The sequence below is a fragment of the Salmo salar genome, chromosome 21, assembly GCF_965601325.2.
Source record: "Salmo salar chromosome 21, fSalSal1, whole genome shotgun sequence".
Classification (NCBI taxonomy): domain Eukaryota; kingdom Metazoa; phylum Chordata; class Actinopteri; order Salmoniformes; family Salmonidae; genus Salmo; species Salmo salar.
Window position 1 is genome coordinate 13,432,305 of NC_138311.1, and position 14,192 is coordinate 13,446,496.

General features: G+C 41.4%; 1 protein-coding gene and 1 pseudogene across 1 annotated transcript in view; one reads left to right on the forward strand and one right to left on the reverse strand.

Annotated features, from left to right (window-relative positions):
- Positions 1-6,361, forward strand: part of LOC106581840 (aspartate--tRNA ligase, cytoplasmic) — a 30,612-nt gene extending 24,251 nt beyond the window's left edge. The window contains exons 10-18 of the mRNA XM_014164247.3: positions 926-1,037; positions 2,970-3,104; positions 3,847-3,994; positions 4,233-4,379; positions 4,548-4,590; positions 5,212-5,292; positions 5,400-5,511; positions 5,668-5,739; positions 5,882-6,361. Of these exons, the coding sequence (XP_014019722.1) occupies positions 926-1,037; positions 2,970-3,104; positions 3,847-3,994; positions 4,233-4,379; positions 4,548-4,590; positions 5,212-5,292; positions 5,400-5,511; positions 5,668-5,739; positions 5,882-5,973 (942 nt within the window). The 3' untranslated portion in view covers positions 5,974-6,361. The remainder of the gene's footprint in view (positions 1-925; positions 1,038-2,969; positions 3,105-3,846; positions 3,995-4,232; positions 4,380-4,547; positions 4,591-5,211; positions 5,293-5,399; positions 5,512-5,667; positions 5,740-5,881) is intronic.
- Positions 6,362-7,121: 760 nt separating this feature from the next.
- Positions 7,122-13,193, reverse strand: LOC106581716 (protein lifeguard 3-like; annotated as a pseudogene).
- Between the last annotated feature and the right edge of the window lie 999 nt (positions 13,194-14,192).

The following is a 14,192-nucleotide window of genomic DNA, read 5'->3' on the forward strand; positions in this document are numbered from 1 at the left end:
TCCACGAGCTCTGTGGGGGGGGGGGGGGGGGGTCAGTTTCATGGACTAATATATCAGTTGACCATTTCTAACAGGGCCCTGAACTAAAGTCTGACTGGACCAGAGTCTTTGTCTGCAGATTCATTGTCTGACAATGGGATAGTCACACAGAAAACTCCCATTCAGGACTTTGGGAAAGTCTAGAAGATAGAAATGTGAGCCTTTTTTTAATCAGGAGGTTGAGCTTTTTGTATTTATCAAAGTGCCCGACCCTGGCTTTATGTAGATGCATGAAACCAGATAGAACTGGTTGAATAAATGCTTACTAATAACACAAGTCATATTAAGAAATGAGTCAACTGAGAACTAAGAAAGAACACACCTATACACAATGCTGTTTGTAGCCCAACGGTCATAGTGTTGGGGGGGGTTTTAACTGTTCGTTCCTCTGCTCTTTCCCAGATGTCCTGTGTAATACCCAGCTCATTGACGTGCCTCATCACGAGTTGTTTTGATGATTGGGTTATTTTCTATGCAACTAAGTTGACCTCCGTATAGACAACCAGATTGCTCAAAGCTGGTTTTATATGTGACTATATATTTGTATGTGAATAGAGAATTTCAGATGAACTTGTTTGCCAATGTTAGGTTTTAAAAAGAGAACAAAGCTTTATATCTCATGTTTATTTTCTAAAGGCTTACATTAGTGTGAAATGCACCCTACTCTAACTTGAATCAACGGCAAAAAGTCCAATAAAAAGGTAAAATTGAGTGTTCCATTTGGAAATAGGCCAAGCCTTACTATTTCCACTCCCTTTAATGAAATTAAAGGTGTCGAGACTGTATGAGGCAAGATGTGACACAAAGCAGTGTTATTGAGTCATCTTTGCCATTGTGTAATACCTCTGTTGACTCTTGTTGTTTCTGCTTGTTTCTCCTCTGGTAGACAACAACCAGCCATGCCATCTTCCGCCTGCAGTCTGGAGTTTGCCAGCTCTTTAGAGACACCCTGACCAACAAGGGCTTTGTGGAGATCCAGACCCCCAAAATCATATCAGGTACCACCAACGTGCCCTTGTGTCTCAGACTGGACATGATTTGTCAATTAAAAGTATAAAGTCGAACAATATTGGCCTTTAGATTATTACTTGACTTGTATTAAGTACAGGTAGTAGGAAGATGAGGTACTTTTCCACTATTTTGGTTGCAAAGTGCAAACTGTCTCAAGGATACATGCTCTTTCATGTTCAGATGGGTTTGGGTAATGGAGGGTGGGGAGTAGAGTGTGAGCAATGTAGAAATTCAAGCTCAAAAGGCCATTTATTCCTCTATTGCTGATAGGGTCTCTAGTTCACATACCCTTGAGATAATTCACAGTAGGATTCTGTCTACCAGTTATCTTATGGAGCAGTGCAGGCTCGATTTTGTCTGGTCATTCGTGCTCTTATTGATGAGCTAAACTGCACTTCACAAGTGTGAGCACATAACGAGTGAGCATGTGTCATATTTTCTAGCTATAGAAATAAGCTTTAAAGTAATGTAAGACATAACAGTCTTGTTTACTGCTGTACATTCCACCACAGCACAACATGTACTACCTCGTGTAGTGTACTGAGCTGTGGTGTAACAAGTGTTCCTTTCACTTCCTCAACTGTAGGAGCCAATGAAATAAGCCCAGCCTGGCGTTGACACATTTAAAATTGCCGCCTTTTAGGTGCAAGCAGCTGTGTATCAACAGTGTGTACTACTCAAAAAAAACATATTTTCCTCTGCCAACACCCATAACACGTACACTGTACAAAATGTACTCTGTGACCACTCTTCTGTAAAGGACAACATCTATCACAGGATCTACTATGATGTGAATGTCAAATATGGCTCATACGTAAGTTAGAGACATGCTCCAGAAATGTGGCGCCTACTAAGTATTTTTTTTTTTAAACCTCCAGCTTTGGGCTGGATGTGTCAATGTTAGTGCTTTTTGAGGTTCGTTCGGTTACAGTTAGATTCGACAAAAATAACCACGGATTTCGCTTTCAATCTTCTTCTTTTTTACATTAAATACAAGTTTAAAAAAATCCAAAATTAAGGGTAGTGCCCATTACTGCTTATCACTTATTAACCATCATTTATTCACATTTATTTTATTTGATGACTTTATTATTTAATTCCAAGTCATCTCATCTCTATAGAGCTGCTACCTATGCTGTCTGACAAAAATCACAATTTCAGAAGTTCTTAAAAGTAAACAAGGCATACTTTTATGACTGCTGAATACCAACTATCAATCACTCAGATCAGGTATTTTCAGGTAGCGATTTCTCACGAAGCAACTGCTTTCTATCCCTCTCGATCGCAAGTTTTCTCCGTGTCTTCCCACACTGTTCTTATTATAGCTCATTACAGACCGTACGTGTAGGCAAACGCGCAATGGATTGTGGTCATTGTCGTTACCACATTTTCTGTACTAAACTATGTAGAATATTGGCCTGTTGGAAACTACAACTCACTACTACATCGCACAGTTTAGGCTTGATCTGATTTATCTCTACAGAAACTGCACATTGAGCTCACAGAAAGACAAAACCCATAATGGAATTCAAATAATTGAATCGAAGTCGGTAAATGAGTTTAAAAAACAAAAAAATATACAACATTTTAGAGAGTGAGAGAGCAATGAAGTGGGGCACATATCTGCTGTGAACTAATGCGCAATTTCCGGGGACCACTTTTGGCCATGACCGCTACTTTTACAACTACTAGCTAAAAGCACTGTAGAATCTCTTTAATGGTTAATAATTGGAATCAAAATCTAATCAAATTGTATTTGTCACATGCTTCGTAAACAGCAGATGTAGATTAACAGTGAGAAATGCTTACATTGTTAGGAAATGGAATTATCACATAGGTTAGTTTAAAATATTATTTTGGGTCATGTGTTGCTTCTCTTCTGGGATAGTTTGACTAAAATGTATCTTTCTCCTCTCTAGCTGCCAGTGAGGGTGGTGCGAACGTCTTCACTGTGTCCTACTTCAAAACCAGCGCCTACCTGGCCCAGTCTCCCCAGCTCTACAAGCAGATGTGTATCTGTGCTGACTTTGACAAGGTGTTCTGTGTGGGACCAGGTAAGGCAATATCTAGGACAGAACCTGTGGTCTAGCTGTAATGCTTCCCGCCAAGCTCATATACTTTACTCCCCACCGGAGACAAGGGTTCAATCCTCGCGTCCTCCCTTACTTCTGTGTTCCTGCTTGACTGTCTCCCCTTTTGTTTCAAGCCATCTGAATAAAGTGTCAAATATAAGAAGATATATATTGAAAAGACAACATCTCTAAGCCCTTCACCTAACCCCTTTTCACTCCCCAATGAACACTATCCAATAATGGGAATTAATGAAACTGTTGTGTTGAATACATCAGTAGCTAGTTATGTAGTCAACAAACAAACAGTATTCAGGAGAAGTGACATACGCAATATTAAACCTGGGCGGATTACCACATATACACAGATGATTTCATACATATGTAGATGGTGTTGTGATTGCACACATGTTGAGCTATAGGAAATATTTATCTCACAGGCTTGTGCTTGGTTACATAATGTCCCCAGTCTCTTCTCTGTGAGGTAGCTCAACAGGGCCATCACCTGGCCAGATCCACACATAACCAGGGGAGTAATGACTTCTCCCCCACTGCGGTCTCAAATGTCTGGCCAATATGCCCTGGTCGAAATAGTGCACTATAAAGGGAATAGGGTGCCATTTGAGACGTTGCCACCGATGTCTAGTTTACCTCTGGGGTGATGGATCTAATCCTCTTAGTGAAATACAATGGTGCTGATACTAACTGAAGATGTTCTCCATTCCAGTGTTCAGAGCAGAAGACTCCAACACCCATCGTCATCTGACAGAGTTTGTAGGTCTGGATATTGAGTTGGCGTTCAACTACCACTACCATGAAGTGATCGAGTCCATCACCGACACCATGGTGCAGATCTTCAAAGGGCTCAGAGACAAGTAAGATGTGATGCACTTCTAACCCATATTTGCAAGCAAAGTGAATGAGTACGGTTGAATCTTTAGAAGGCCTATTACAGGGCTGTAACTGAACACATGGATGACGCCCTATAGAAAGTACACCGCTGAAAGGGCACGGCATCAGTGCTGAGGAAGCAGGTGTCCGTTGAATGACTCGGCGATGTGTATGTGCGCTCGCTTGTTTGTTTATCTGTGTGTGTGTGTGTGTGTTGTCAAGGTTCCAGACTGAGATCCAGACGGTGGGGAAGCAGTACTCCAGTGAGCCCTTCAAGTTCCTGGAGCCCACTCTGAGGCTGGAGTACACGGAGGGCGTGGCCATGCTCCGGGAGGCCGGGGTGGACATGGGAGACGAGGAGGACCTCAGGTCTGTGGCAGGTCAAGAGTTTGCAGCAGTGTTACGTTTACACCTGTTGTTGATAACACCTTAAAGTAAAGTTCAAATAAAGACAGTTTTGTTTGTAAGTCGGGAACTGATGTTTTTCTTGTTTATCTTTTAATTGATCTAAAGTCAAATGTTTAACAATTTTCACAGCACTCCAAATGAGAAGTTGCTTGGTCGTCTGGTGAAAGAAAAGGTATGTTATCATTTGCATCGACTTCTTGGGGTGACAACAAATGTAGTTATATTACTCTCTGTGTCTACAGGTAACTGCCCAAATATTGGAAACACTTGAGTAAACAAGGGATACAAAGTATATTGAAAGCAGGTGCTTCCACACAGGTGTGGTTTCTGAGTTAATCATGTGTAAAAATGCAGGGTAGGCCATTATTTTGGCTACCATGGCTGTGCCCCCATAGGATAACAAATCGCAGGGCACGAGTGGTCACTGAATGGTTTGATGAGCATGAAACTGATGTAAAGCATATGCCATGGCTGTCACCAGATCTCAACCCAATTGAACACTTATGGGAGATTCTGGAGCAGTGCCTGAGACAGCATTTTCCACCACCAGCAAAACACCAAATTATGGAATTTATTTTGGAAGAATGGCGTTACATCCCTTCAATAGAGTTCCAGATACTTGTAGAATCTATGCCAAGGTGCATTGAAGCTGTTCTGGCTCGTGGTTTCCCTATGCACTATTAAGACATTAAAGTTGGTGTTTCCTTTATTTTTGGCAGTTACCTGTAGGTACACCTGCAGGTCATTTCTGGCTGTAAAGCGGACTAACTCATCTCTGTTTCCTTTCTGTTAGTATGACACTGACTTCTATGTGCTGGACAAGTACCCCCTGGCAGTGAGGCCCTTCTACACCATGCCTGACCCCAATGACAAAGTATGCGCGTCACTAAACACACACACACACACACACACACAACACATGCTCATGACACCATTGTGGCATTCATTGAACTTGTTATACGACTGATGTTTCCTCCTCAGAAATACTCCAACTCCTACGACATGTTCATGAGAGGAGAGGAGATCCTCTCTGGCGCTCAGAGGATCCACGATGCCCAGCTGCTCACTGAGAGGGCCATTCACCACAACATTGGTAATTAGACAACTCTGCCTTGTTATTCAAGGCGGCAATATTGGTCACTCAATAAATCAAGCTTCCTTCCCTCCTCTCAAGCGATTGCTAGAGAATAAGCATATTTTTACTATGTTACACTGGTGGCTGGTGCTGATATGTAAATTGTTGATGCAGATCTGGAGAAGATCAAGTCCTACATCGACTCTTTCCGTTACGGAGCTCCCCCACACGGAGGTGGTGGCATTGGTAAGACATTAAATACTTATTCTAAACCCATACCCTCTCAATATGAAATCCGATGTAAATATATGCTAAATATACTCATTGTAAATATAGTCATTATGAAAAACATTGTAAGTGTACGGTGACGGTGAGTTCTCTCCCTCAGGGCTGGAAAGAGTCTGCATGCTCTACCTGGGTCTTCACAATGTCCGCCAGGTCTCCATGTTCCCCCGTGACCCCAAACGCTTGACCCCCTGAACGGCCATCACCACTGGAGACAGATGCAGGACATGGGAATCTATATTCATCTCCAATACACCAGACAGAGTTGAGAAATTAGTGCCACGACACTGAAGTGCTACTGCGATGAACAAATAGAGAATCAAGCCAGGGTACTACGGTCAACCGTATTCAGTAATAGAAAATGACACATGAAGAAATAGATTGATAATATAAGGGAGAAAGAGTCTTAATACACAATACAGAAGTGGAATATGATTAAGGGATGTGTTGGCTTAGGCTCACCTATGGATTACTTAACATGTGTTGTATGTCTTAACCCTTTTCTATGGGGTTGATCAACTTTGATACCAGTCTTTGTCACACTACAGAGGTATGACTAATAAATAATCATGGTCTGCTGACATTTAAGTTGTAATAGTTTTTTTTTTTTAAGTAAAAAGTATTAAGAACTTCAAAAGCACATTTCACTTTCTTTGTGTTCTTTTATGGAAGAAACAACCCCTATCGTATTCAACACATTCTTTGCTATAGACAATGTGCTAAGGAGCTTCCTTTTCTCCGCTGATTCATTCCGGCGTTTTTATCACTACAAGCCTGGTTACTTGAGAAACAATGTAGAAGTCTTTTAATTACCTGTGGGGACGGCTGATGTCATGTTTGAAACATATTTCAGGGTTCATTATACTTTTTTATAATTGGTGGACATGATAAAGAGCTTTTTGTCAGGAAAAGCACCATGGTGAAATGGCACCTGAAAGGAATAGTGTCTGAAATCAACTCAAGGCAAGAACTCATCAGTAGGCTCATAATTGGAAAAGTCCCTACACTGATAAGCTGTATATGAGAACATGCTTTTTTCATTACATCCCCCCTCTATTCCTTCCTAAATCAGTTAGGTTGGTGATTGGGTTGTAATTAAGTCCCCATGGAATAATTGCTTTTTCACAGACCGAACTGCAGAACTACAGGAACCTTCTGATATATACTTGTCTCGATTAAGGAGGGGTTCTGATAATCAGAAATGTATATCTCAAACAATTTCTAAGAGAAGCAATGTTAGAATATACTTGTCATTTGTAATATAGTATCAATGGATGCATGCAAGCACACTGTTTATTGAGCTATTTTAACATTTAATTATGTTTTAAATGTGTACTGTCAGGAAAAAAGGCAACGTAAGGACAAAGTTTTTGAAAGAAATACATAGGTCAAGTCATGTATTCATAACATCCATTCTGGGAATATTTTTTTTGTTTAGGAGCAGCGACAGATTGGGTGAATAAATACAATAGAAGGATGATTCACACCAGGTCAAATGTCATCCTCCTGCCTTTGTTCTGTGGAAGCGCCAACTAGTTGCAAGAGGAAAATTAAGATCTGGATGATGTCAACATAAAGTGAAAGTGCTCCAAAAACACTCCTCTGGCATGAATGAAAGCTCACGTTTTCCTATGAGTCGCTCGGTGCTAAAAATGTCAAAATAAAAATGGTTAATTCCATACAGGTTGGTTCAAGAGAAATCTCAATTTCTCTCTGAAATACTGAGGGTTTTCAATGAACTCAACCAGTGTGTAAACGACAGCTCCAATTGCAGCATATAGCACGTGAAGCCGTGGGACCTGCGAGTGGAAGAAAACACAGGACCTTCTGTACTGTATGTATAGGCCTACATTTATTACATACACATTTTTTTACATTTTAGTCATTTAGCAGATGCTCTTATCCAGAGCGACTTACAGTAGTGAATGCATACATTTCATACATTTTTTCCCCCGTACTGGTCCCCCGTGGGAATCGAACCCACAACCCTGGCGTTGCAAACACCATGCCCTGCCAACTGAGCCACACGGGAAGTATGTGGAGTCCTGCTTGTCAAACATGGGCTCCCGAGAGGTGCAGTGTTCTAAGGCACTGCATCTCAGTGCTAGAGGCATCACTACAGACACCCTGGTTTGAATCCAGGCTGTATCACAACCAGCCGTGATTGGGAGTCCCACAGGGCGGCGCACAATTGGCCCAGCATCGTCCAGGTTTGGCCTGTGTGGGCCGTCATTGTAAAAAATAATTTATTACATTTACGTCATTTAGCAGATGCTCGTATCCAGAGCGACTTACAAATTGGTGCATTCACCTTATGATATCCAGTGGAACAACCACTTTACAATAGTACATCTATATCTTTTTTTTTGGGGGGGGGGGGTTTAGAGGAATTACTATATCCTATCCCAGGTATTCCTTAAAGAGGTGGGGTTTCGGGTGTCTACGGAAGGTGGTGATTGACTCCGCTGTCCTGGCGTCGTGAGGGAGCTTGTTCCACCATTGGGGTGCCAGAGCAGCGAACAGTTTTGACTGGGCTGAGCGGGAACTGTGCTTCCGCAGAGGTAGGGGGCCAGCAGGCCAGAGGTGGATGAACGCAGTGCCCTTGTTTGGGTGTAGGGCCTGATCAGAGCCTGAAGGTACGGAGGTGCCGTTCCCCTCACAGCTCCGTAGGCAAGCACCATGGTCTTGTAGCAGATGCTTGCCTAGTTAAATAAAAATAAAACATCTCATTACAAAATCATGGGCATTAATATGGAGTTTGTCCCCCTTTTGCTGCTTAACAGCCTCCACTCTTCTGGGAAGGCTTTCCACTAGATGTTGGGACATTGCTGCGGGGACTTTATTCCATTAAGCTACAAGGTTGGGAACTGATGTTGGGTGATAGGCCTGGCTCGCAGTCGGCGTTCCAATTCATACCAAAGATGTTCGATGGGGTTGGGGTCAGGGCTCTGTGCAGGCCAGTCAAGTTTTTCCACACAGATCTCAACAAACCATTTCTGTATGGACTTCAATTTGTGCACAGGGGCATTGTCATGCTAAAACAGGAAAGGGCCTTCCCCAAACTGTTGCCACAAAGTTGGAAGCACAGAATGGTCTAGAATGTCATTGTATGCTGTAGCATTAAGATTTCCCATCACTGGAACTAAGAGGCCTAGCCCGAACCATGAAAAACAGTCCCAGACCATTATTCCTTCTCCACCAAATTTTACAGTTGGCACCATGCATTCGGGCAGGTAGCGTTCTCCTGGCATCCACCAAACCCAGATTCGTTAGTCGGACTGCCAGATGGTGTAGCGTGATTCATCACTCCAGGGAATGCGTTTCCACTGTTCCATAGTCCAATGGCGGTGAGCTTTACACCACTCCATCCGACGCTTAGCATTGCACAGGGTGATCTTAGGCTTGTGTGTGGCTGCTCGGCCATTCAAACCCATTTCATGGAGCTCCCGACAAACAGTTCTTGTGCTGACGTTGCTTCCAGAGGCAGTTTGGAACTTGGTAGTGAGTGTTGCAACCGAGGACAGATGATGTTTACGTGCTTCAGCACTTGGAAGTCCTTTTCTGTGAGCTTGTGTGGCCTACCACTTCACGGCTGAGCCGTTGTTGCTCCTAGACGTTTCCACTTCACAATAACAGCCCTTACAGTTGACCGGGGCTGCTCTAGCAGGGCAGAAATTTGATGAACTTGTTGGAATGGTGGCATCCTATGACGGTGCCACATTGAAAATCACTGAGCTCTTCGGTAAGGCCATTCTACTGTCAATGTTTGTCTACGGAGATTGCATGGCTGTGTGTTCGATTTTATACACCTGTCAGCAACGGGTGTGGCTGAAATAGCCGAATCCACAAATTTTATGGGGTGTCCACCTACTTTTGTATATATAGTGTACTTACAAATAGAGATACGCCTTCCTATTGAAGTGCATTTGATGTGAAAAGATCCATGCATATTATTATTTCAGCTTTATTTTTCAGTAGTTCAACATTTGACAACACCGAGGCACTTACATACGTGAAGGATAGTACTATGGCGATGATTATCCCTGTAACTAAGACTACGATGGCAAGATTACCGAAAAGTCCCCCACAAGGAAAATCCACCTGACGTGAGCATAGACATAGCTACATGTTATTCACATCATTGAATGTACTGTTACACATGGAATGTGTAACAGTACAATAAGCATACATTTATGCTATTTAGATCATTGGTTTCATAAGGAGGAATTGCGCAAGATCTTACCCAAAATGTCATGAATATTTTAAAGACAGTCGCCCGTTGTAATCCTAGACAAAGGAGGCATTTGACACTGACAACAAAGACACTCTCACAAGCTACGCTGTAGGTTCTCAAGAGGCAAGGTTATTACATGCACCTTAGTTTGAATGCAGAAGATAGTGACAATTATACACACAATTGTTGTTATTCCATCGGTCAGAAACACTCCTTTTGTGTCATAGTAACTGCAAGAAATTCAAAGTAGATTGAGTGACAAAACAAAAATTACACTGCACCTTACATGAGTATTTGTAGTAGCATTATGTAATATATATATATATTAAAACCCTATTACAAACCTTGATATTGTTTCTGTCATGTAGGACATGGCCACTTTCTAAAATATGAAATATAAAACAATAAAGTCTTAAAATATCTATACTGTACATATATTTCCATGATGTATTATCATCGGTTAAAACATGATAGAGATTATTTTGTGCAATCATTACTGACAAAAATAGCCAGCAGCACGAAGTTCAAAGAAAAGCGACTCCTAAACACAGATTATTAAGATCAAATATCAATCTCCGATGTTTAACACTGTACTGTTGTATATACAGTATGAAAAGGGCATGGATAATATTATCTTGGCCTTTTGCAGCAGACAAGAATACAGTAGCTGACAAAAAAAATGTGCTGTAAGAAAAACCATCTATTACTATGATAGGTAAAAAATATTTCAACCTCATAAAGTTTGTCATGTAAAAATGTGTTACGATATTATATAATTCAGTAATAATTAATGAGTAATGAAGGTAGTAAGGACGCTAAATGAAATATGAAGTACTTACAATGATGTCCAATACACAACTGGGTTTTTAATTACAAAAACACGTACTTCCTCACTGTAAGATAGATGAAATGTTAAAATGTTACCATTACACAAATACAAAAAAAAATGAAAACACAAACAGAAAACAGCTCACATTAATATGAAATGGTAAGACAGAAATAATACAATACATTGTTGACACTTACACAAATGTTAACACAGCCACAATTGATACAGTGACAAAATATATACCTGATAAAGATATAAGATAATGATAACAGCAAGTATAAGTAGAAATGAGTTTAATGTGTAAAAGGTATAAGTTCTCATACTTTTCAGATGAATGCATCTCGAGTAGAAGTGCTTTCCCATGCAGTAGAATACGCAAATTCCTCATATTCCACTGCATTAGAAATAAGTGAGTTAAGACATGAAGTCAGTAATGACCAAGTAAAACTATTTTGGCAAACTTCACATATCAACAGTATTTCTTTGTACTACATAGCTCCAGAACCTGGGTTGGAGGTTGGCATTCCTAGAGGAATGGAATAGGGCCTCCAGGATGGAGGATAGCCCAGACGGTACCCTGCTTGTCCTGGGTATTGAGCTGAGGACTGAGCTGGGTATGGTCCATCGGATGGTGGTGGTTGGGGTGCAGGTAACCTGAGGCTGGTAACTCTAATGAACTTATCCAAAGTTCTTGAAATTTTCCGTATTGACTGACCTTCATGTCTTAAAGTAATGATGGACTGTCGTTTCTTTTTGCTTATTTGATATGTTCTTGCCATAATATGGATTTGGTCTTTTATCAAATAGGGCTATCTTCTGTACAACCCCCCCCCCCCCCCCCCCCCCGTCACAACACAACTGATTGGCTCAAACGCGTTCAGAAAGAAAGAAATTCAACAAAATGAACTCTTAGCAAGGCACACCAGTTAATTAAAATGCATTCCAGGTGATTACCTCATGAAGCTGGTTGAGAGAATGCCAAGAGTGTGCAAAGCTGTCATATAGGCAAAGGGTGGCTATTTGAAGAACCTCAAATATAACATATATTTTGATTTGTTTAACACGTTTTTGGTTACTACATGATTACATATGTTATATTTCATAGTTTTGATGTCTTCACTATTATTCTAGAAAATATCAAAAATAAGGAAAAACCCTTGAATGGGTAGTAAAACTTTTGACCGGTAGTGTAGTTCAATATATTATCCATCTGAATAACCCAGCTTTCAACTAGAAACCTTTGAATTAGTCACTACAAAATAGTTACATTTCCCCTTAATCTGTAAGAATGTGTCAACAATGTTTCATGGTTTGATAGCCTACAATATTAGTTACATTTCATACCCTACCAGTAGATATCACTTCACTGTAGAAGTGGAGCCATAGGGGTATAGTGACCGAAATGGATCTGGGCTAATTACCTATCACCACATTGCCGGACCCTTGGGTGGGTTAGCTAGTTTTCCGTTTCTTTGCTTGTTGGCTCTCACTTGACAGCTCTAAACTGTATGTGTAATCAATATTTAATTAATATAAATGTGTATAAATGTGAATTCAGACTTGGCTATGGTTCGTGGTTGGCATGGACAACACAGCATGACTAGGAGGAGGGGACAGGGTAGCAGAGAAGATGACGGATGCGGATGTTTTGTTTGAAACTGATGGCGGAGATGAGCGTGAGAAGGAATGGATTACAGCAGCAAACAAAAATTGCAGATGCGTTGGATACGCTTGTGTCAGTGAGGTTAAGAAGTGGACGTATTTTGTTTTATTTGTCCAAGGAGCAGGAGTGTGCTTTGCACCTGAAAAATATCAGATTGGAATGTGTCATGTGTGGATCTGCGAAGCAGGGTGCCTATCAATAGGGCTATCTCTGGAGTGGCACTAGAATTGGGTGCAAAGGATGTAACTGAAGACGTAGATACAGTGGTTGATACATGCCAACTGACCCGGAAGCCCACTCCATCCATTCTTTTGTTCTTTGAAGAAGAGTCTCTCCATTCGCACATATATTTGGGTTATGTAAGATACCCTGTATGAGTCTTCATGCCCATCCGATGTAGTGTGATAAATCTAAAATATTTGGGCATGTGTCAAGTGTATGTAGATGGAAGGAGTATCGTATGCCAGTTGAGGTGAAATGCTGCAATTGTGTTGGCGAACATGCACACACATTCCTGAAGTGCCCTGTTAGGTTGAAGGACACAGAGGTGGCAAGAGTAAGGGCTGTCTAGCGGGCTGTCCTGAGGGCCTGAGAAGAGGGAAGAAGGGAGTAAAGTTGAAGAAACCATGGTAGTTGGATAAGAGACACCAGTAAATGTACCTCGCCAACAGGATCCTGTCATGTTGCATGTTGAAAGGATGGACTTGTTTAGTTTATTGCATCGGTTATAAACAACTAGACGTAGCTTTTACGTATTACTTACTAAAGAATTTGTAAATAAAACAGATTGAAAGGGTTTTAACACACTTGTGTGAAACCCTATGGCGTAATCTTCTACCGGGGGCCAGTTATCTCATGAGGGGTGGGGGATGTTACCTCGGTACTTAAAAAAAAACGTCACTTTTCTAAAAACAACATTTGATTAAATAAGTGAATAACACTTATTTCCCTTTATAGTTTATTCACCTAAGCATGACCTTCATCCACATGAAGGGGGGGGGGGGGGGGGGGCTGTTACACCGGTACAAAAAAACGCCCCTTTTCTAAAAACATTTAATGAAATAGCTAAATGCATTTATTTCCCTTTATACTTTATTTGCCTAAGCATGACCTTCATCCACATACCATTTTTTTTTCTTCCATCAATGTCCCACCAAACATATACAGAACATGATTGCTATAATCCAAGATGGCGTAGCGTTCAGGAGTCTTTTCTCTTCGTCTTGTTGTGTCCCGTGTATATATCTTTTTATATATTTTTTCTTCTGATATATTTTTGATATTTTTCTTAAACCCAACTTCAACATACTCTCCTGCAACCCGCCTCACCCAATGTGGTATGGATTTGCTATTTTCTTTACTTCTGAACCGGAACCCCCAACAGAAGCTAGCCAGCTAACTAGCTACTAGTTAGTAGTCAGCTAGCCACTGCTAGCGGTCATCAGCTAACTTTTAGCTCCTGCCAGTCTGTACAACGCGATTCAACCCAGAGCGTATCGGACTTCTTATTCTCCATATCCCCGGATTCCTACCGCAAGCTCTGAACCTCTTCATCTGGATCATCGCAGCTAGCTAGCTACTCTCCGATTGGCTTCTCCTGGCTAACGTCTCTGTCCCGCAGCAAGCACCAATTAGCCAGGAGCTAGCCTATGCTAGGCCCATCTCCCGGCTGGCTGAAGAGGTCTGAA